At 44.6% G+C, this 24,261-nt stretch overlaps 1 protein-coding gene across 4 annotated transcripts in view; it reads left to right on the top strand.

Moving 5' to 3' along the window:
* Positions 1 to 24,261, top strand: part of osbp2b (oxysterol binding protein 2b) — a 57,804-nt gene that overhangs the window by 1,913 nt on the left and 31,630 nt on the right. For 3 of the 4 annotated variants that reach the window (XM_061816743.1, XM_061816744.1, XM_061816747.1), the window contains exon 2: positions 9,598 to 9,806. In XM_061816743.1, coding sequence (XP_061672727.1) covers positions 9,598 to 9,806 — 209 coding nt within the window. Of the gene's footprint in view, positions 1 to 8,340; positions 9,517 to 9,597; positions 9,807 to 24,261 lie in introns of those variants that run through there. The other variant, XM_061816748.1, reaches the window with a different exon arrangement.

Here is a 24,261-nt window from a genome sequence, read left to right on the forward strand (position 1 = left end):
ATAGTTCCCCTTCTTCTACATAGAGGGAGCTACAATATGTTGTAATCTAACCTTAAAACAAAAGTTGATTTAAAAAAAAAAAAAAAATGTACACATTTATATACATTCGCTGTGTTTGTCTTTCTGCGAACATAAACAGTCGGCGACAAGTTGTCGAACGGCACACGTTGAAGCATGGATGGAAATGTTTCAGACTGGCCGTAAGTTTACAAAATATACGCGCATGCACATTAATATACGCTCGTGTGCATTCATCACAAGGAGACTTTTCAGCATGGGGGAGCGCTCAGACCGTCACACCGGTCGGTCAATGACTTGGAACTGGGATCCATCCCAATGGTGGCAGATAGCAATCCTCCACCATTTGGTCACGATTGCTTTTTTTCCACATTTGTATCGGTGGGTGCAAGTCCCGTTAAAAGAACAGTGCGGCCAGCGCTATTGTCTCGGCAGGCTTTCTCGAGAAGCCTTGCTGTTTGCTGTCATCGGGTCCGTGTTATTTGACACAGAACCCTGTGGTGAAAACAGAGCCGCCCGTTGCCGCTGCTTCCCTCTATTAATAGTCCATTATGTTGCAAGGCCAACGCCGTCCGTCCCTGCCCGACATCTGAGCGCAGCCGCTTTGTCGTGTCATCCTTTGTCCGCTTTGTCTCTTGACCTGCTCTGCTGTTGCGAGGGAAATAAAACCTATAAAAATTTGAAACCTGCCATTTTCAGTGTAATTTTTTTTTTTTTATCCGCATGTTAAGGGATGATAAGTTCATTTCCTCTCAATTTTTAATGCAGTCAACACAGATGAATATGAATAAATTTTTTTTGGGTGGGGATTGGGAGGAATTTCCACATGTAATATCAAGATAATTATTAAACTGTTAACGGAGAGGGTAGCTAAGATACTGAAAGGTTTACGTCTTTGACAGGCAAAACTGATGAATTTTGTCTTCGGGGGGGCAGAAAGGAAAACAGTTGAGGGGCCGAGATTAAGGGTGAGATGTTAACCCATTCATGGGCAGGGGGGTCATTTTTTTGCCTTATTGAGATGAAAGTCTCCTAACAGGCCACAATCAAGGAAATACTGTAATACTTAGTTTTCGTTTATAGTTAAGTTACAGTATATGATAACTTTACTCATTTATAATCTCGTCCCAAAAATGGGATGATGCCCGCAAGAGAGTACTTGGGTTTTATTTTTAGATCGTCCCAAAAACCTGAATCAGAGTAAAACACTTCAATATTTTGATATACTGAAGGAGATAATGCGTGAAAATCATGATGTCCCAAAAATGGGACGTTGCCCACGAATGGGTTAAATATGTTTGAATATACAAAAATAAATATGGTAGGTGTAATCATACAATCTGAAAGAAGGAGAAAAGGATCTCTACAGGTTGGCCAGACAGAGGGATAGAGATGGGAAGGATGTGCAGCAGGTAAGGGTGATTAAGGATAGAGATGGAAATGTGTTGACTGGTGCCGGTAGTGTACTAAATAGATGGAAAGAATACTTTGAGAAGTTGATGAATGAAGAAAATGAGAGAGAGGAAGAGTTGAAGAGGCAAGAGTGAAGGACCAGGAAGTGGAAATGATTACTAAGGGGGAAGTCAGAAAGGCACTACAAAGGATGAAAAATGGAAAGGCAGTTGGTCCTGATGACATACCGGTAGAGGTATGGAAGCAATTTGGAGAGATGGCTGTGGAGTGTTTGACCAACTTATTCAACAGAATACTAGCGGGCGAAAAGATGCCTGAAGAATGGAGGAAAAGTGTTCTAGTTCCCATTTTTAAGAACAAAGGGGATGTTCAGAGCTGTGGGAACTATAGAGGAATAAAGTTGATGAGCCACACAATGAAGTTATGGGAAAGAGTAGTGGAGGCTAGACTCAGGACAGAAGTAAGTATCTGCGAGCAACAGTATGGTTTCATGCCTAGAAAGAGTACCACAGATGCATTATTTGCCTTGAGGATGCTCGTGGAAAAGTACAGAGAAGGTCAGAAGGAGCTACATTGTGTCTTTGTGGATCTAGAGAAAGCCTATGACAGAGTACCAAGAGAGGAACTGTGGTACTGCATGCGTAAGTCTGGTGTGGCAGAGAAGTATGTTAAAATAGTACAGGACATGTATGATGGCAGCAGAACAATGGTGAGGTGTGCCTTAGGTGTGACAGAGGAATTTAAGGTGGAGGTGGGACAGCATCAGGGATCAGCTCTGAGCCCCTTCCTGTTTGCAGTGGTAATGGATAGGCTGACAGATGAGGTTAGACTGGAATCCCCTTGGACCATGATGTTCGCAGATGATATTGTCATATGCAGTGAAAGCAGGGAGCATGCAGAGGAACAATTGGAAAGATGGAGACATGCACTGGAAAGTAGAGGAATGAAGATTAGCCGAAGTAAAACAGAATATATGTGCGTGAATGAGAAAAGTAGAGGGGGAAGAGTGGGGCTACAGGGAGAAGAGATAGCGAGGGTGGACGACTTCAAATACTTGGGGTCAACAATACAGAGCAATGGAGAGTGTGGTCAGGAAGTGAAGAAACGGGTCCAAGCAGGTTGGAACTGCTGGCGAAAGGTGTCTGGTGTGTTATGTGACAGAAGAGTGTCCGCTAGGATGAAGGGCAAAGTTTACAAAACAGTGGTGAGGCCGGCCATGATGTACGGATTAGAGACGGTGGCACTGAAGAAACAACAGGAAGCTGAACTGGAGGTGGCAGAAATGAAGATGTTGAGGTTCTCGCTCGGAGTGACCAGGTTGGATAGGATTAGAAATGAGCTCATTAGAGGGACAGCCAAAGCTGGATGTTTTGGAGACAAGATTCGAGAGAGCAGACTTCGATGGTTTGGACATGTTCAGAGGCGAGAGAGTGAGTATATTGGTAGAAGGATGCTGAGGATGGAGCTCCCAGGCAAAAGGGCGAGAGGAAGACCAAAGAGAAGGTTTATGGATGTGGTGAGGGAAGACATGAGGGCAGTTGGGGTTCGAGAGGAAGATGCAGGAGATAGGCTAAGATGGCAAAAGATGACACGCTGTGGCGACCCCTAACGGGACAAGCCGAAAGGAAAAGAAGAAGAAGAATCATACAATCTGAGTAAGGGATGAGTTTACTGATTTTAGGTTTCTGATAACAGGCATCGAGTAGTCGAAAGCCATGACGCCATGGGGGGGGGGGCTGTCACTTTCTCTACATGACCACATAGTCGGTCAAATTATTTTAGGCCTGTTCAAAGCAGCCCTGAATCGTCCTTGTAAAGTAAGCAAGTGAAAATAAAAATGATGAAAAAAGAAAAAAAAAATCCTACCTGAGCATAGGCAGTCACACTGGAGTTTGTTATAATTTTTTGTTTTAACAAAAATGTTTTTTTAACGGATTTAATGACATTTGAAATTAGATGTTTAATGGTGTATTTACTTAAATTCGGGCACACTTAGTGGTCGACAGGTGTTTGGATCTGCTGAGCCATGCAGTTTAATGGGTAATTTTAATATGTTAAATCATGAACATGGCGGCAGTTGGAAAAGCGTTGGCCTCACAGTTCTGAGGACCCGGGTTCAATCCCGGACCCGCCTGTGTGGAGTTTGCGTGTTCTCCTCGTGCCTGCGTGGGTTTTCTCCGGGCACTTCGGTTTCTTCCCACGTCCCAAAAACATACAACTTTAATTGGACACATTAAATTGACCCTAGGTGTGACTGTGAGTGCGGCTGTTTGCCGCAATGTGCCCTGAGATTGGCTGGGATAGGCTCCTGGACTCCCCGCGACACTCGTGAGGATAAGCGGCTAAGAAAATGGATGGATGGATAAATCATGAAGATTTTACATTTTAATGTAATTGTGTTTACATACAGTTTGTTTTGAAGAAAGTGAGATTTTTAGAAGAGGCAAAATCTTATTTTCATATCTGTAAAAAACGATAGATAGAAAAAGATATTACCAAAAACATTCAAAGTATTTTTTTTTTATCAGGAGACATTGGGCGTGGGAATAAAAAGCAAAATCCATTTTGAATAATGGCACTGTTGTCTGGCTCTATAAGAAAAATTGATTTTTGCGGGGTGGGGGTAAAAAGGAAAAATAATTTTATTTGAAGGCCATATTTCCCCTGCCTACCACGTGAATTGAATTTGAATTCCATCTCATTGCAGCAACAGTGAACATTTGTTCAAGGATGCTGAGTTGATTTCTAAATAAACTTTGACAATTTGTTAACTGTACATGTAGTGTAGTGCAAGGGTTGAGTTAACATCACACTATTAATATGTAATTACACTATGAATATGTAAGGCAATTAGACTTTTTTGAATTCTTATGCTTTTCAATCTTTGTGGCTTAAACACTGATAAAAGAGGGTCACTTGACAAACATGCATATTTATCAGCAGTGTGATAATATGCACTTTTTTTTTTTTAAATGTCATATTTCACTTGACCAAAAATAGTTGTGGTGGTACGCGGGGAAATCGGAGGTCCAACGAGCGATTTTAGAGAGCTTTAGAATTCCAAACGCCCGTCGCTTTTAACAACAAAATGTTTTACTCCTTCACCTGCCAGCGAGAAGGCAAAGTTTATCGCCAGATCAGCGTAATAAAAGCCTCAAGTGCCACACTCAGCGCCTGCCCCTGTTAAATTGTACCGACTTTTATTGAGATTCACCGTTTCCATGTTCTTTTTCAGCCCAGTCACCCAGACTGCCTCATTGCACTCCTCTCGACTCGATTATTTCAATTCGTGATTTCGCTCTCAATTGCCTAATTTACTTTTCCTTCTACTTTTAATGCTCTCCGCTCTTCTGGCGCGTCTGTTAAATGAGATTTAGAGAAGATTACGGGGCATTAAACGGCTAAATACTGCTTGATCTGCCATCTCGGTGAATCTGCTCCGGTCTTTCGTGGAAGAGCGGGCGTGTCACACTTCCCTCTCAACCACAAAAAAAAAAAAAAGGACTGTGAAGTCTACTTTTTACCAGTTCGCCTCATCGCGGTAGTTTGGAGCAGCATACTGATGTGCGTCGTTTCCGTAGAAGCGAGCGTAGGCAGCATGGGGAATGGTGCTTTGGCTTTGTCAGTAGCGTCGCATTGTTCCAAAAAGACAATAAATTCAAATTATGGTGGCTATTTCTTTTTATGCAACCCAGAACATGTTCTCGAGGAGTTCCACAGCATAATCGAGGAATCACTGATGCTTTCTTTGTGAAAGTATTTTAGCTCCTTGACGAACATGCACCAAAAAAAAGTGGATGTGCAGTGCAGTTTTACACCACCGTAAACGATAAACATTGTGAAATGTATCGTGAAAATCTTTGTGTTCCTCAAAGTCTGCATTACTGCGGTGAAGAAAATATGTATTTGAACACCCTTTTTGTCTCTATCTGCCCTGCGATTGGCTGGCAACCAGTCCAAGGTGTACCCCACTTCCTGGCCAATGATAGCTGGGATTGGCTCCAAGCACTCCCCTTGACCCTCATGAGGATAAGCAGCAAAAAAAAAATGGTTGGATGGATGGTGAAGCAAAATAAGTATTTGAACACCCTGCTGTATTGCAAGTTCTCCCACTCAGAAATCGTGGAGGGGTCTGAAATTTTCATCGTTGGTGCATGTCCACTGGGAGAGAGATCATCTAAAAAGACAAATCCAGAAATCACAATGTATGATTTATTTTTTTTTTTAAATGTTAAGTTAAAATGTTAAGATTTGGTACAGTAGCCTTTTTTTCCAATTACAGAGGTCAAACGTTTCTTGTGGTTGTTCACCAGGTTTGCACACACTGCAGGAGGGATTTTGGCCCACTCCTCCACACAGATCTTCTCTAGATCAAACAGGCTTCTGGGATGTCGCTGAGAAACACAAAGTTTCAGCTCCCTCTAAAGATTTTCTATTGGGTTTAGGTCTGCAGACTGGCTAGGCCATGCCAGAACCTTCATATGCTTCATACGGAGCCACTCCTTGGTTTTCCTGGCTGTGTGCTTTGGGTCATTGTCATGTTCAAAGACCCAGCCGCGACCCATCCTCAATGCTCTGATTGAGGGAAGGAGGTTGTTCCCCAAAATCTCACAGTACAAGGCAGAGGTCATCCTCTCCTTAATGCAGTGCAGTCGTACTGTCCCATGTGCAGAAAAACACCCCCAAACCATGATGCTACCAACCCCCATGTTTCACAGTCGGGATGGTGTTCTTTGGATGGAACTCATCATTCGTCTTCCTCCAAACACGGTGAGTGGAGTTATGACCAAATAGTTCCATTTTGCTCTTATCTGACCACAAAACTTTCATGGTCATTGGCAAACTGAAGACGGGCCTTGACATGTGCTGGTTTAACCAGGGAAACCTTCCGTGCCATGTGTGATTTCCAACCATGACATCTTAGTGTATTACCAACAGTGCCCTTGGAAACGGTGGTCCCAGCTCTTTTCAGGTCATTGACCAAATCCTGTCGTGTAGTCCTGGGCCGATTCCTCACCTTTCTGAGGATCACTGAGACCCCACGAGGTGATATCTAGCACGGGGGCTCTACCCTGATTGCGATTGACCGTCATGTTTGGCTTCTTCCATTTTCTAACGATTGCTCCAACAGTGGAACTTTTTTCACCGAGCTAGCTAGCTAAGACAGTTTCTCCGTAGCCCTTTCCAGCTGTGTGGAGTTGTACAATTTTGTTTCTGGTGTCTTTGGACAGCTCTTTGGTCTTGGCCATGTTACAAGTTTTAGTCTTCCTGGTTGTTTGGGGAGGACAGGTGTCTTTATGCAGCTAACGACCTCACACGGGTGCATCTGATTCAGGATCATACATGGAATGGAGGGGGACCTTTAAAGCCGGACTAACAGGTCTTTGAGGGTCAGAATTTTAGCTGATTGACAGGTGTTCAAGTACTTATTTGCAGCTGTATCACACATAAATCGTTACAAAAATCATACCCTATGTGCCAGTTCTCAGACAGTAACATGGGTAGCACTGATAGCTAATGCTAATCACCTCTGCTACCTGTTTCTTCGACATGATAGTGTTTGCCTGGCGGCGAGACTCTTGCAAGCTGTACTGTTCGTGAAGATATTTTGTAAATAAACTCCTCTCTCATGCCGCAGTAGGGTGAAATTCAGACCACTCACATATAACAAAAACCTTACTCACTCTTTTACTTTGAACCTTGACGGAGACGTAACTATTTGTACACAAGCAATTAAAAAAAACATATTTTCTGTATGTCGTGTATGTCCGCTGGGTGGCTAATTTGACTGGTCCCTGCTTGCTAAATGTTATCTCTCGATCTCCAAAGGCTAAATTTGACATTTCATGTGAGGTACAGTTGACCCCCGCTTTGCAAATTCCAAACTTCAGGGCGAGAGGCGACTTTGGCCACATCTGGACGGTCGAACCCGACCTGAACCGTGATCGCGATCCTTACTGCTCGACTGGCACGAGGCATGTTGCTGCTCCAACATATTTTGTGTTGTTTTTGTTGGTCTTGGCATCAAGCATACAAAGATAGACAAAGAGCACTTGTGTCCAATGTTTGTCTTGGATGTTTTTTTTTTTTTTGCGTGTGTGTGAAGGTGATAGGCAAGCCTCTTTCTTCAACTTATCTAATTGTTCCAGCGCTTGTCGTGTTTGAATTTATTTGCTTTGACATTCCTATCTTCTGTCCTCATCAGCATTGTGAGCCACAACAAAGTTATCTGAATTCTGCAGCCGGGCGCTGTATCATTTCCTCGTCGTCCTGTCTGTGTATGCACGGCGTCAGCATGTACAACCCTGGTCCAAATTTCTTCCCCGGTGCCACCGCGACGCTCTCGTGATTTAGCTTTCCCGTATGAAATACCGCGCTACGAATCCGCGGCCTTTGCGTGCCCTCGGCTCCCTGCCGTCGTTCTGGATCTGCGCTTACTCATCCCGGCTTGTTGATTTATTTAGCACGAGCGCTGTGCATCTCGAGCCGGAGGGAGAAAAGTCGGCTGTCGACTTCTTGCGGGCCCTCGTGTGGCCTCTCTTGCGCAGCTGAATGCGTTGCTTGTTGTGGATTAAGACTGGCGGGTAAAAGCTGCGCGAGGGGCGGCGGCCACCTTGTCGGCGTCGACTGTGACTGGAGTTTTTGTGTAGCTCGGTGCTTCGAGGGGGCAGCTGCCGGTGGCAGGGAGGCCTCGCTTTGGAATTACTGAATTGGTGTTAGCGCTTCTAAATGGCAGTTTTTGGATTGATGTGTGATCATTTTGTCAATTTTATGGCTGCAGCTGTGTTGATCATCCATTTTCTGAACCACCTATCCTCACCAGGGTTGCGGAAGAGCTGGAGCCAATCCCAGCTATTTTTCGGGCAGGGGGCAGGGTTAACCCTGAACTGGTTGCCAGGCAATCGTAGGGCACATCGAAGCAAGCAACCATTCCCGCTGACAATCACACCTAAAGGCAATTTACTCTAACCATAATCTACAACTTTTTTTCCCGAGGTGTAACTTTTGCAGCTAAAGTGACGATGCAGTTTATCTGCACGCTTTCACTCATTGAGATCTGCTCTGCTCAAGCGCACACCGTTGTGATTAAAGTCACAAATTGTTGTTGTGCTTATTTTGTTCTGGGCGGCACCGTGGATCAGCTGGTAAAGCGTTGGCCTCACTGCTCAGGTCCCGGGTTCATTCCCGGACCCTGCCTGCGTGGAGTTTGCATGTTCGCCCCGTGCCTGCGTGGGTTTCCTCTGGGTACGCCGGTTTTCGTCCCACATGCCAAAAACATCCAACATGAATTGGACACTCTAAATTGCCCCTAGGTGTGATTGTGAGTACGGCATTTTGTCTCAATGTGCCCTGCGATTGGCTGGCAACCAGTTCAGAGTGTACCCCGCCAACTGCCCGTTGACAGCTGGGATAGGCTCCAGCACTCCTCGCGACACTCGTGAGGATAAGCGGCAAAGAAAATGGACGGATGGATATTTTGTTCTGGCACTAGCATTATTTTCATATGCTTTAGTTTGATTTTTGATCAAATTTTGCTTTCGTTTGTCAACTGTGTGTGCGTAATAAACTGATCACAGTGATTGTGTTTTATGACACAAAAAAAATTAATGTTACAGGTATTTGGAACTGAAAAATGTCCTATTGAACTTTAAAATCAAATCAATTTAAGAAGACCTAGAAATGATCACTTCATTTTCTACAGGAGCATCATTACCTTTAGCGCCCACTACCACAATGTTTTATGTATTTTTTTTCACTTTCAAATTCACCCTCTGAAACCCAACAGTGGGATAGTTTTGGGCCGCAGGCTTTATATTTGAAACCCTGTTGGAGCCTATTTATTGAGGCTATTTTCAGGGGTCGAGGGGGAGGCATCAATTACTTGCTGTTATTTGCTTTTTACTGCAAAAAAACCCCAAAACTTCTAGTTCCTCTGCTGTTTTGCTTTTGATGACCTCTTTGTTTTCTTTTTTCTAAATTCCAATTCCCATAGTGTTTGTCTTTTGCTCACAGAGATTTTCTTTGTTTTTGTGTTTTCTACCCCCCTCCGCCTCACATCAGCGGAAACAATGGAACAGTTTTCCGGCACGTCCGCGTCCCCCGAAACAGCGTGCACAAAATATGTCTTGTCTCGACCTGACACTCCATGCGTGTTTTCTGTCGCAGGACACAGGCGGAGATGGCGCACACGTGTCGCGGGACAATCAACCTGGCAACCGCCCACATCGACACGGAGGATGCCTGCAATATTGTCCTGAGCAGCGGTGGCCGCACGTACCACCTGAAAGCCAGTACCGAAGTGGAGCGGCAGCGATGGATCACGGCCCTCGAGTTGGCCAAAGCTAAAGCCGTTCGCATGATGAACGACCAGTCTGGTAAGTACGTTCTGGGAGATACCGTAATTCCCGGGCTACAGAGCGCACCTGGTTATAAGGCTCACCCCAGTAAAGGAAATACCATTTGGTACATATATGAGCCCCAGCTGTGTAAAAGACACAAGTGCTCACATTGAAACACGAGATATTTACAAAGAAAGACTGTACACAGAGAGTTTAACCCTAGCGCCACTGTGCTAACGCTAGTGCCGTGCTAACGCTAACACTAGTGCCACGGTAAACCTAGCGTTGCGCTAACAGGACCGGTTTAAAGAAAAAAAAAAAAAACATACCGTCAGTCAAAATAAAACTTACCGGTAAATATCACTGAGACCCGCCAGTAACACAGCAGCAACACGCTAGGACAGCGTTAATGCTAGTGCAGCGTAACAGGACCGGTAAAAGTCACTTCCTCGGCACATATATTTCACAGGTCTCACTCTTACCTTTTCCGCTCGAGTGCCCCCTTGCGGCGGTTAGAAAAAGAATGCACAAATTAGCCGCATCTCCGCTTAAACCACAGGGTTGAAAGTGTGCGAAAAATGTTGCTGCTTGTAGGCTGGAAATTACGGTATATTTCCGGTTATATTTATTACTGTACTTCCAATTTTTATTACAATGCCATGAGGATAAAGTCAGTCTGCTTTAGCTGTAACAAAAAAAATAGCTTTTGTAACAGATATAGCACACAGAGGAAACACATTGAAAGCGAGATATTTATAAAGAAAGATGATACAGAGGCAGTTTAACGCTTGCGCCGCTGCACTAATGCTAATGATAACGCTAACACTAGCCCCGGTTAAAAAAAAAACATACTTACCGGTAAAAATCACTGAGACACGGCAGGAACACGGTAGCGCAGTGCAATCACAACGTCACAAACACATCACAGAAAAGGAGCTGTAACAATCACAGAATGTATCTTGCAAACATAATTCCAGATTTATGGAAATTGACGAGAAAAACATTTAATATCTAACAATAGAGTTTGAACTAAATGAATGCGGATTCCATTAAGCCATTCGAGCCCCCGTCCCCCAAAGAAACATCAAATTTGTTTCGTTTTTGTTTTTTTGGGGCGGTAGCAATCGATGGTATTGTAATTTTTAAAAAGACAGTAATACCAAATTAGAAGCAGGCATGTTCAAATATGAGTTATTTAAAGGTTCACAACTAATGTCATATCAATGCTGGTTGCATTAAATTAGGCTAGTGGACTCATAAGATAGTGTTGTGGTTTACCGTAATTCCTACAAAGCGCACCTGGTTATAAGCCTCATGCAGTAAATTTGTCAAGGAAATACCATTTAGTACATGCATATGCCGCAGCTGTGTATAAGCCGCAAGTGCCCACATTGAAACACAAGATATTTACAAAGACTGTACACATAGAGTTTAATGCTAGCGCCACTGTGCTAACGCTAGTGCCGCGCTAATGCTAGTGCCATGCTAACACTAGCACTGCGTTAACAGGGCCGGTTAAAAAAAAAACATACTGTAAAAATCTCTGAGACACGCCAGTCACACGCTAGCACACCGCTAACTGGGCCAGACTGGTAAAAGTCACTTCCTCGGCACATACATTCCACCGGTCTCACTCTTATCTTTTCCGCTCGAGTGCCCCCTTGCGGCCATTAAAAAAAAAATGCACAAATTAGCTGCATCACCGCATGAACCACAGGGTTGAAAGTGTGTGTGGGGAAAAAAAGTCGTGGCTTATAGGCTGGAAATGATGGTAATTATTAGGAGAAAGCAGCGCAGTGGTGAAGTGTATTAAAAAAAAAAAAAAAAACTTAGGTCAATGAAAACAGAAATATGAAAAATGTTTTGCTCAAAATTGTTAAACCCAATTGCACATTATATTTATTTGCAAAGGTTGAGAATTTCCAGTACTTTCCAATGAGCCAATCAAAACTAATTTCAATAAATCATCACACCAGCAGGGCTTCATTTTGAGTGCACTTGCAACAATCAATGTATTTTTTTCAATTTATCATTAAGGATTTGTATTTATGAATACTTTGTGGACTTAAGTTCAATATAGATGTCGCTAATAGGCTTGTGTGTAGACGCTGGTCTCATTCGTGGCCCGATATTTGAAATTCCGTCACGGTCGTGTTTCCCCGTTCACACGCTCTTTCTTTGCCACCGTTGGCAGTCCTGCTTGTGCCTGAAGAGGGCAGCCAAGTATCCCGGCTCCCTTTTTTTGGGAAAAAGCAAAGCCGAGGACAAGGCAGCCTGACAACGGAGCGTTGTCACCTCCGACGGCGCGCATGCTCGGCTGCTGTCGCCGGTCAGAGGCTGTGGGAAAAAGCTTTGCCTCCGCTTTTCTTACTGGCTTGATTCCCAAAGCCTCTTTGTCGCTAAGAGGAAGCTGAAAGAAAGGTGGAGGCTAAATATTCGTCTGCCCCCAATTTGAAAGTCACATCACTAAAAATAGACAGGCGATGCAATTTAGCCCGTCAGAAAATATAAGGGACGGGTGGGGGGTGTGTGCATTTTGTCAAATACGGCCTTCAGCTCACACCGATGCAGCTTTATTTGCGTCGTTCAATTTGTGACATGAGAGTCATTTTTTTGAAAGGAGGAGAGTAGGAATAGGAAGTTCATCCTCAATAACATCATTTCAAAGACAGGTTATGAATGAAGTACATGCAGTATCTGACTGTGGTGTGTTGGCGCTTGCGTGGGCACAGTGGGTGACTTTGTTTGTCGAGAGCGCTTATCAGAGTCAGGCATTCATCGCCGTCGGGAGTGAGCATCCCGTTCATCACAGTTGGGCAAACACACCTCAAAGTTCATGAACTTCCCCTTTCTGTTCCCAACAAAGATCCTCAATGTGCGCAAAGCTGGAACCGCATTGTGTGGACCCAGTATGATTCTATGGGACTTTGTGTAATATTTTAACATTTTATGCAGTATTGCATAGTTAGTCTGTTTTTATCTATAATTTTTGCAAATATTCTGAACCCTGTTGATCAACATATCATCCCTCTACTTAAGCATTTTTTGTTTTGTACCGTCATATGTAGATTTTGCCTTGAATCGGGCTTGAGTTGTGTTTATAGCCCGCTTATACCACTGTGAGGGTTTGTTCACCAGATGGCGCTGTTCATTCACTATGAGCCCTCCCTTCAGGTGGTCGTGGAAGTTCGAAAATATAATTATTTGTGTCGTCATCAGAGATGGGCAGAGTATCCAAAAAGGTTCAAGTGAGAGTACTGTTTAGATTGATCAAGTAAATGGAAAAAGTAAGCCTCCAAATAATCAAAATATGGAGTAACTGTGAGTAGGCAGATTCATTTATTTTTTTATAAATGGCGGATGAATGTCAACTGGACATAACTTCAAAATTGCAATTTTCAAATTCAAATATGGCCAAACAATCTCCCTTTTTAAACAGATCAGCCAAAATAAAAGGCCTAAATGAACTTACTTTTTACACGCATGAAACAGCACAATAGGCTCACAAAGTATCAGTTGCTTAATTACGTAATGTTATTACACAGTTGTTGTAATTTGATCATAATGAACATATTGACAGGTGGCTTAAGCCACATTTCTATGTCGCATTAGTGAAATATGATTTCTGTCATCTTAACGTTGCCAGTATTCTGCATACATCGCTTTTCTCTTGCTGCTTTTGAACGTACAGGGCTGCATTTGTTATTCACGTGTCATGGTTGACCAAATGGTGTTAATCTACAGCGCATTACATTTTGCAAACACGCACTGAGGCAGCAGTTTCTATCTTTCTTGAGTTCCGAGTGGACTTCTTGATGGGTGAATTGGGGACATTTTCAGACAGACATATAGAGTAAAGAAAATAAGTATTTGAACACCCTGGTAATACTGCAAGTTCTCCCACTTAGAAATCATGGAGCGTGAACCTCTTGGGGTCCCAATGACCCTTAGAAAGCTGAGGAATCAGCCCAGGACTACATGACAGGACTTGGTCAATGACCTAAAAAAGATCTGGAACCACCGTTTCCAAGGTGACTGTATGTAAAACACTAAGACGTCATGGTTTGAAATCACGCATGGCAGCGAAGGTTCCCCTGCTGAAACCAGCACATGTCAAGGCCCGTCTTAAGTTTGCCAATGACCATTTGGATGGTACAGAGGAGTCATGGGAGAAGGTTTTGTGGTCAGATGAGAGCAAAATGGAACTTTTTGGTCATAATTCCACTAACAGTGTTTGGAGGAAGCTGAATGATGAGTTCCATCCAAAGAACACCATCCCTACTGTGAAGCATGGGGGCGGTAGCATCATGCTTTGGGGGTGTTTTTCTGCACATGGGACAGGACCGACTGCACTGTATTAAGGAGAGGATGACCGTGGCCATGTATTGTGAGATTTTGGGGAACAGAGCATTGAAGATGGGTCGTGGCTGGGTCCTTCAACATGACAATGATCTGAAGCACAAAGCCAGGAAAACCAAGGAGTGGCTTTGTGAAAAGCTTATCAAGGTTCTGGCGTGGCCCAGCCAGTCTCCAGACCTAAACCCAATAGAAAATCTTTGGAGGGAGCAGAAACTCCATGTGTCTCAGCAACAGCCAAAAAACCTGTCTGATCTAGAGAAGATCTGTGTGGAGGCGTGGGCCAAAATCCCTCTTGCAGTGTGTGCAAACCTGGTGAACAACTACAGAAAATGTTTGATCTCTGTAATTGCAAACAAAGGCTAGTGTACCACATATTAACATTGGTTTTCTCAGATGTTCAAGTACTTATTTGCAGCTGCATCACACAAATAAATCGTTAAAAGAAATCCTACATTGTGAGTTCTGTATTTTTCTTTTTAGATGATCTCTCTCACAGTGGACATGCACCTAAAATTTCATTGCATTTAAAATTTCAGACCCCTCCATGATTGCAATATAGCAGGGTGTTCAAATACTTATTTTCTTCACTGGATGACAGCTCATAACATAGCTGTTCTTTTTCATGGTTCATCCTTCCATTTCCTGCTTATCTCCACTCAGGTACTTCCCAGTCCAGAATTCACCATTTTCCATTTTAAGACTTCATTTCTTTTCTGACGCTTCTCTGAAGCTCTCTCCGTGGTGCTGAATCTGAGAACGAGTGACGAAACCTCGGGAGAAACATCATCTCTCTTTCTTTGCTTTCCTCCGTTCTGTCCTTTTTCCAATATCACACCCTACACGCCCCCCCAGAGCCCCCACCTACATTCTCCCCGGTCCTCGCTCGTCTTCATTCGCCTTGTTACACGCAGTCTGGTTTTCCCGCTTTCTTCTGATATCCATGCCGTTCTCTTGGCGAGACACTTAACAATATTTTTATGAGTTTTTAAAAATTTTTGAATATAAGGAGTCCGTTTTTATTGCTGTCGTCCTGCGAGGTCTAAGGGGAAAATGATGAAAGGATAAATCATGGGCTTGGTCTTGTAAGTATGTGGCGCGTCTTTATGTTAGTGCGTGTGTGCATGTGTACATGAATCGTTCTAGATCGTATAAATTGCTCGTGGTAATAGATTATCTGACATTTTCAGTGTTACACGACTAATAATTTTACATATGTATTGACCTGTTTTAAGGAAAACTATACTTATGTCGTGTAGTGTGCTTAATCAGTCTGCATTCGCCGTATTCGCATATTTTCGATTGGACCTGTCATCCACCCCATCCTACTTTCTGGGCTTGTTTTGGGGAAGATGTTCCGGAATGTTAGATGGCAGTGAATGTTCTTGATACTGAATGACGTGTCATGTCAAAGAACTAAGGGATTTTTGGTGTTTTTTTTTTTTCTTACTTGGCATATTAATAGAGCCGCTTGGTGGTTCAGCTGGTAAAGCGTTGGCCTCACGGTTCTGAGGACCCAGGTCGATAACGGACTCGCCTGTGTGGAGTTTGCATGTTCTCCCCCGTCCCTGCGTGGGTTTCCTCTGGGCACTCCGGTTTCCTCCCACATCCCCAAAAAAAACATGCAACATGAATTGGACACTCTAAATTGCTCATAGGTGTGATTGTGAGTGCAACTGTTGTCTGTCTCTATGTGCCCTGCGATTGGCTGGCGATCAGTTCAGGGTGTACCCCGCCTCCTGTCCGTTGACAGCTGGGATAGGGTCCGGCACTCCCCACGACCCTCGTGAGGATAAGGTGCAAAAGATCATGGATGGATTTGATCTACGTTATAATCTGTACAACACAATTGAAATCTTTTTCAGTGGTTGTGTTTTACTTCATCGATTATCTGAGCTGCTTGTACCTCACAAGGGGTCGCAGGAGGGCTGTTGTTTGTCTCCATGTGCCCTGCGATAGGCTGGCAACCAGTTCAGGGTGTACCCCGCCTCCTGCCTGTTGACACCTGGGATAGACTCCGGCACTCCCCGCGATCCTCTTGATGGCATTCCTTCAGCTGCGTTTTCAAAATAAACCCACTGAATAATTTTCCTTGGTGCCACGACACGAATGACCCCAGAAACACTGAAAGTACAAATTACAAAAGCGTCAGTTTGGGCAAAATGGAGATTAAAGCAGATGGAAATTAAAATACAAACAATCTGCAGATAAACAAAACAACGTGCCCAACGTGTAAGGCTTGTTGGTGTTCGTGAAATACTGTATAATTGGTCGACACACATGCAGAAATGTCTTCGTCATGACCTTATTATATTGCATTATATTATCAAGCCGTTCCTCATAAATCACTGGATTTATTTTTGCTGTTAGTCCTGTTATTTTCTATTCAGTTCATTTTAAATCCATCCATCCATTTTCATAGCCACTTATCCTCATGAGGGTCAGGGGAGTGCTGGAGCCTATCCCAGCTGTGAACGGGCAGGAGGCAGGGTACAGCCTGAACTGGGCACATGGAGACAGACAACAGTCGCACTCACAATCACACCTACGGGCAATTTAGAGTGCCCAATTAACATTGTATGTTTTTGGGATGTGGGAGGAAACCGGAGTGCATCCTTCTCCTTCAAAGTCCATCCATGCATTTTCTTTGCCACTTATCCTCACAAGGGTCGCAGGGAGTGCTGCAGCCTGTCCCAGCTGTCAACGGGCAGGAGGCGGGGTACACCGTGAACTGGTCGCCAACCAATTGCAGGGCACATAGAGACAGACAACAGTTGCATTCATAATCGCACCTATGGGCAATTTAGAGTCTCCAATGAATGCATGGTTTTGGGATGTGGGAGGAAACCGGAGTGCATCCTTCTCATTCAAAGTCCATCCATTCATTCCTCCATTTTCTTAGCCACTCATCCTCATAAGGGTCACGGGGAGTGCTGGAGCCTGTCCCAGCTGTGAACGGGCAGGAGGCAGGGTACAGCCTGAACTGGTCGCCAGCCAATCGCAGGGCACATGGAGACAAACAACCAATCACACCTCGGGGTAATTTAGAGAGTCCAATTAATGTTGCATGTTTTGGGGATGTGGGAGGAAACCAGAGTGCAGCGGAGGAAACCCACACAGGCACGGGGAGAACATGCAAACTCCTGACTTGAAGACAGAATTCATCCACATTTGAAATTCAGCTAATTTCAAAGTGATCTTTTCTGTAGTTACATGAAGTATTTGCATCCGATTTCATCGAGTGCACATTTGCAAAGGAAACTACTAGTCCTCATACTTGTGGTTCATGGAAACTTTGACTGTTTTTCATGCTTTCGAGTTGAGTCTTCCAGGTTCTTTGACTTCATATACGTGATGTTGAGGAAGTACAGAGTGGAACATAAGGCCATTTGTTTGGCTGGGCTCAACATCATTACCACATCTTTGTGACCACGAAGTTAGTCGAGTTGAATAGCTTGCGCTTTGTAAACATCACCTTTTGTGTTCCTATCATTTCTGAAGTGAGAGAGTTTTTGTTTCTTGATCCGAGCCGTTTGCGTGGTTTTAATGAGCTCAGTTAGTTTCTCTCTCAGGCTGTGGGGATTGTTTGCGTTCCCGTATCTTAATGCAGTAAGTGGCTTAATGAGATGGTTGGCGCCGTGTTTAGTTTGTCGTCTGGATCCTCAGGCTTTTAACCGTCTCTTTTCTGGCAAACAAAGTGGGAAATCTTAATACCTGCTTAACATTGACATTTCCAAAGAATGCTCAACAACGTTTAGACCAACAAAGATCTTACCTGCAGAATCTTGACCCCTACTAATGCAGATGGTCCTGTATTTGTTGTCCTATCTCTGCAGAAAGAATCTTTTTTGTTCACGGAGAACCTGATTAGAATTACAGTGGGAAAAGTTCAATACCAAATTTTTATCATTTAAAAAAAAAAAAAAAAAAAAAAAAAAAGGTTCTCCCCGTGCCTGCGTGGGTTGCCTCCGGGCACTCCGGTTTCCAACCGCATCTCGAAAAACATGCAACATGAATTGGACGCCTCTAAATCACCGGTGTCAAACTCGAGGCCCGGGGCCCAGATCCAGCGCGCCACATGATTTGATGTCATCCGGGAAGGCAAATCATGTATGTCAACTTCCGTGATTCTTGTTCAAATCTGTACCAGAATTTCAAATTGTCATATCATAAATCATAATAATGTTGAGGTATTGCAAGCATTTTTACATCAACAATCGTTGAAAAACACGTTAGCCTTGATTTCTAATTCCAAAAGTAATTTGTAAATTTCACGTGTCAATCGGATGAGGCATTGGTTTCACCGTCATCATGGCCCTCTGAGGGAAACCCGAACTACAATGTGGCTCGCGACAAAAAATAATTCTGACACCCCTGCTCTAAATTTCCCATAGGTGTGATCGTCAGTGCGGCTGTTTGTCTCCATTTGCCCTGCAATTGGCTGGCAACCAGTTCAGGGTGTACCCCGCCTCCTGCCCGTTGACAGCTGCGATAGGCTCCAGCACTCCCCGCGACCCTCGTGAGGATAAGCGGCAAAAGAAAATGGATGGATGGATTTGATATAGGTTATAATCTGTACAACACAATTGAGATCTTTTTTCAGAGGGAAAGTAAACGTAAACAAGGCGGGTAATGTGGTTCTGTTTTACTCCATCCATTCATTATCTGAGCTGCTTATCCTCACAAGGGGTCGCAGGAGGGCGGGAGCCTATGCCAGCTATCTTCGGGCAGGAGGCGGGTTACACCCTGAACTGGTCGCCAACCTTACCAACCAGCCAATTACTTACCAACCACCATCAACCTTTTTCTGTTGTAACATCTTCCATACAAAATTGATGATAAATTACTGTATTTGTGGAAGTTCCATCGGTTTTTAAGATAAAGCAAAAATTACAATATTACAATGTTGAGTACATTGTGAGTGACAATAACATAGTCGTACTAATGTACCGAAAAGAGGAACGACTTACTAGCCTTTGGGCCTCCGGAGTCCCGAGCGTCAGCATATTAATTTGCAACACTGCAATAAATAACCAACAATATGCTATGTGCTCAAGTTGTTTAAAAATATATTTACATATCGCTAGCTTAATAGCAAAGTTGCTTAGGTTTGAAGATTTATTTGGAAAGCATGAAAAATATCTAATTCAATTCAATTTCCACTTGCCCTGATTCAACCTTTGATCTGGATGACTCAGACTCTACACCACAGGTGCTAAACTCAAGGGCCGGGGGCCCACTTCTGGCCCGCCACATGATATTATGTGGCCTGTGAAGGCAAATCATGTGCGTCAACCTCCATAAATCTTGTGGAAAAATTGTCATATGATAAATGATAACGTTGCGATATTACAGTCACTGTGATTTGACGATTATGCTCGCGCGCCATCACGCTCGCAAATCTGCACAGTCGAGCAAGAAAAATCACGCATAAAATTTGTCACGAGTACAAAAAATAGATATTGAAAGACGTCGCTTATTTTGTGTAGTCTCGACATTAATTTACATGTTTATTTCATAAATGTGTTAACAAAACACATACACAACAACAGGGATTCCATCCCTAATCGCACCCGCAACTATATCTGCGGGCATGACTGGTGGACCAAACCCGTAACTTTATATGTGCGAGCATGACTGGACACACCCGTACATTTTTCAAATGTGAATGACTGGATATTATAAGCATTTTTGTTTTACCAAAAAATTAATAATGATTGGGGAAAACCCATTACCCTTGATTTCCGATTCCAAAACTAGTTCCCAAATTTTGTAAATATGATGACGCGATTAAAGATTTTTCTAGTTGCACAGTCATCATGGGGGAAACCGTAAAGCCAATGTGGCCTGTGACAAAAACGGTTTTACACCCCTGCTCGACAGACAAAAAAAAAAAAAAAAAACAACAACACACGTTTAGTAAGAACATCCATCTGTCCATTTTCTTCGCCGCTGCTGGAGCCTATCTCGGCTGTCAACGGGCAGGAGGCGGGGTACGCCCTGAATTATGCCATTTGGCTAATGATATGTTTAGCAAAATTTATAAAAGTTATAAAATGAATATTTGTTCATCACATTTACATGTCAAAAACACGCACGAAGAACATAGAGGACGTCAGTTTTTCTACATTTATAATTCATATTTATGCCCTGGCGAGCACCAGATGCTAACTCAAATTAGCCGTTCCTAGCGTCGATTAACACAGCAAATCCCCCTTTTTCCTTCATCACGCAGGAAATAGGAACGTTGCTCACATGAGAAAACAAGTCGCCCCTTTCAGAAATGCTTCCCTTGTCCACGTCGGCTGCGCCCACACGCGGGTACGCCAACGCGCCACACAGCGCTTTCAAAATAAAAGCGCCACGTTTATTTTAGATTTTATTTTGACAACACAGAGACCTGATGAGGGTCGGTCCGAAAATGCGGACAGGCCGGTGTTGAGCGATCGCTCTTTTCTGCGAGAGCATGTTTGGCCTCCAATTTGTGAAAAATGATCAGGCTACATCTCAAAATATGGAGAAAAAAAAATGCGACGGCGTTGGACACTATTTATCTTTCCATATGTGTCGGCACATTATTTTAACACCAGGACATTTCGCTTTCCAGAAATAGACGACTTTTTCCCGTCAGCAGCAGACCGACTGGGATGGTGGCAAGGGAGCTTTGCGTTGTGTTCTCAGTTGAGCAGATCTGTGCTGGCCGCCCCGGTCGGCACCCGTCTCCTCTCCGTTTCGACTCCCCCCCCCCCCCCCCCCCAACCCCTCACTCCCTTTCCAGTCTGCATTGCACTGAGAGAAGTGCGTGGTGGGGAATTGAAAATGTGCGAGGCTTTGCGGATGTGTGCGGCGTATGCGTTTCCGGAAGCGCGGCAGGAGAGATTGGACGGGAATGACTGGAAAGGAGGGCTCCGCGTCCCCCCCCCCCCAAAACCCCCTCCCCGTATCCTTGCGGTGACACCGTACGTACGCGCGTGAGTACGCCGCAATGCTGACGGGAAAAAGTGGCCGCCTCGGCCCCCGCCTCCGTCCCGTGACGCGTCTCGAGGAGCGCGGAGCGGATTCGGGGCCGCGCAGAGTGGGATGAAGGGCCGGAGATGCTGGGAGCCGAGAACCGTCCGCTCCCTCTGCGCCTCGGGCTGCTTGAGTAAACTCAACCAGGGTCAGTACCGTTCTGGCTAGAAAAACACGGAGCTGTCATGCTCCCCTCTCTCTCTCTCTCTCTCTCTCTCTCTCTCTCTCTCTCTCTCTCTCTCTCTCTTTCTCTCTCCATCCGTCTTACGAAAAACATGCTACGTGAATCTCAGCCTAGTTGAAGTCATCATCGTCCACCTCCTTCTGGCATCCAGCAACGGGGATGCTTGGAATTGGGCCGCCGCCGCGTCCGCCGATGCAGCAAATGCAGGTATTTGCTGTCACGGAAAAACCAAGCAGCCTGTCCTGCCATTTGCCCTCCTCGCTGCGTCCGTCTGTCGTCCATGCCATTTTTCACTCCCACTTCCCTCTCTTTTCTTTGTGCCCGCTCCACTTGTCGTTTACGTGTGTGGAGCTGGAGGCTGTTTGCCGGTGGTGACGGTCTGAGCGGTCCCCCGTGCTGAAAGCTCTCCTTGGGATGAATGCGCATGCGTGTAGAATTTGGGGAAATTTGGGAATTTTTCTACTTTTTTTTTTTTCTATATCTGTCTGAAACTTCCCCATCCGTGCTTCTTCCGCGTGTTCATTTTCGCTCCGCGTGCGAATGAAAGAATACAGAAACTGTCACGACCGGAACGCGGGCCCGACATCGTCCTTTGGAGCTACCCGCCTCCAATTCACGACGACGAGCGGTCTCTGCCTCGGGAAGCACACTCCATCCTCGCCCGACTACGCTCGGGCTTCTGTCGCCCGGTGAACAGCCACAAACACCGGCTCAACGACACAGTCGCCGACGTCTGCCCCAGACTGTGGCATCGGGCCACACGACACGCAGCACCTGTTGAACTGCCAGGCGCACCCTACTGCGCTTGTGGCGGAAGATCTATGGCGACGGCCGCTTTCCTACGGCTGTATCACTTTCGCACGATTGTCTACGTCGACCCAGCAACACTTGTCACGCTGGCTATCACAACAACAACCAGAACGCGGAGTTGGACCAAAATGGATGACTCGGGGGGGGAAACGTGGAGGCAGTTCGGGAAGTATCTTTATTCAGTCCAGAGTCGGTAACCAGGCAGGCAGTCCACGGGAGCAACAGCGATAATGACGTCAGGCTTACGAGGCAGTCAACGGAGGATTGTTCGGGTACGGGTTCGGGTGCTATGACGCTTACTTTCACTATCCCAAATGTGCCTTAATGACTGAGACCCGAACAATCCTCTGTTTAGTCTTGTTTAATGCTGGAACGTTGATAAATATCAAACAATACGTTCGCATTTATTTCTGTATTCTTTCATTCGCCACGTTCGGCTTTTGCGAGACGTCCGTGGCGAAATGCACGCGGAGCAAAAATGAACACGCGGAAGAAGCGTGGATGGGGAAGTTTCAGACTGGCACGGATGTTGAAAAATTCCCAAAATTCTACTCGCATTTACCTGAGGAAGACTTTTCAGCACTGGGGAGCACTCAGACCGGCCAAACGGTTGTGTCGCGTTTTGATTGTGTCCGCTAACTATTCAGAGACATCACATGGGTTCATTCATTCCGTCTCTCTCGTAAGAAAGTAGACTTCATATTTACCGAATCACTACTCTTCCACCAGGAAAAGTTATACTTTTTTTCTTTCTTTGCTGCTGCGTTGTTGGACAATTTTATGTTGAGCAGCTGCGCTCTTGTGCCACGGGCTTTCTGCCCCCTTCTCGCTGCCGTTTGTTCACTGAAATGTGCTTGACTTTGGCACCGCAGATGGTATTATTTTTATGACTTTTTCACCGTCAGCTTCAGCACTCAGCCCTTGATGTTGAGGGTAACTCCCAAAGAATGAGTCATATCCATTGCATTCCCACCCTGAACATTACTCATTGCGATATTCTTTTTGTTGTCGGCTTCACTAGCGACGAAAAAAAAATCAAGAAGAGTATGCAGAATTTTGCGCGGGAATTGTTCACAAAACTGGTGGCAAAATACTTGGGACTGAATTATGTGTGCAAAACATTGTGACATTATGTATGCTTTGAAGATATTATCCTCAATTTAACCTGTTTAACTTTTAATTGAAGATTCATATTATATCACTTTTTTGATGAGATGGTTCAACGACCGTATATTCAAACATCACTCCACATTAATTATGGATATTGCTGAAAATGAAGTAATCCCTTCTTGATTTATGCAGTTAATACAGGTTGAAAAATGAAACCCATGTAATATTTAGCAAGTTCATTACCAAAGGAACGAAATCAATTTAAGAAGTAGTTCCAGTTCGTCCACTTTTCTTATTCTTTCAATTACTTATTCAAATAGTGGCTCCAGGCTAATGTAACTGTGTGCAGTGTCAAACTTGCTTGTCCCAGCTGTATAAAGAAAAGTCTTCCGAGCACGTTTACCGTAATTCCCGGCGTACAGAGCGCACCTGGTTACAAGCCTCACGGAGTACATTTGTAAAGGAAATACCATTTGGTATGTACGTATGTCACAGCTGTGTAAAATCCGCAAGTGCCCACATTGAAACACGAGATATTTACAAAAAAAGACGGTACACAGAAAGAGTTTAACGCTAGCGGCGTGCTAAAGCTAGTGCTAACGCTAGTGCTGAGCTGAAGCTAGGCCCGGTTAAAATAAAACTTACCGGGAAATATCACTGAGACACGCCAGTAACACAGCAGCGATACGCTAGCACAGCACTAATGCTAGCGCAGTGCTAATTTCTTTGTCGTCTTTTCCTTTTAGCTTGTCCCGTCAGGGGTCCCCAGAGAGTGTCATCTTTTTCCATCCAAGCCTATCTCGTGCATCTTCTTCTCTAACACACTGTCTTCACAACATCCATCCACCTTTTCTTTGGACTTCCTCTCCCTCTTTTGACGGTAGCGCCGCCCTAACGATAGTGCCGTGCTAACCCTAACGCTGCGCTAACAGGGCGAGACCGGTGAAAGTCACTTCCTCGGGACATATATTCCACCAGTGTCACTCCTTTGCCGCTCGATCGCCCCCTTGCGGCCGTTCG

Source organism: Syngnathoides biaculeatus, chromosome 4 (genome assembly GCF_019802595.1).
Source record: "Syngnathoides biaculeatus isolate LvHL_M chromosome 4, ASM1980259v1, whole genome shotgun sequence".
NCBI lineage: Eukaryota > Metazoa > Chordata > Actinopteri > Syngnathiformes > Syngnathidae > Syngnathoides > Syngnathoides biaculeatus.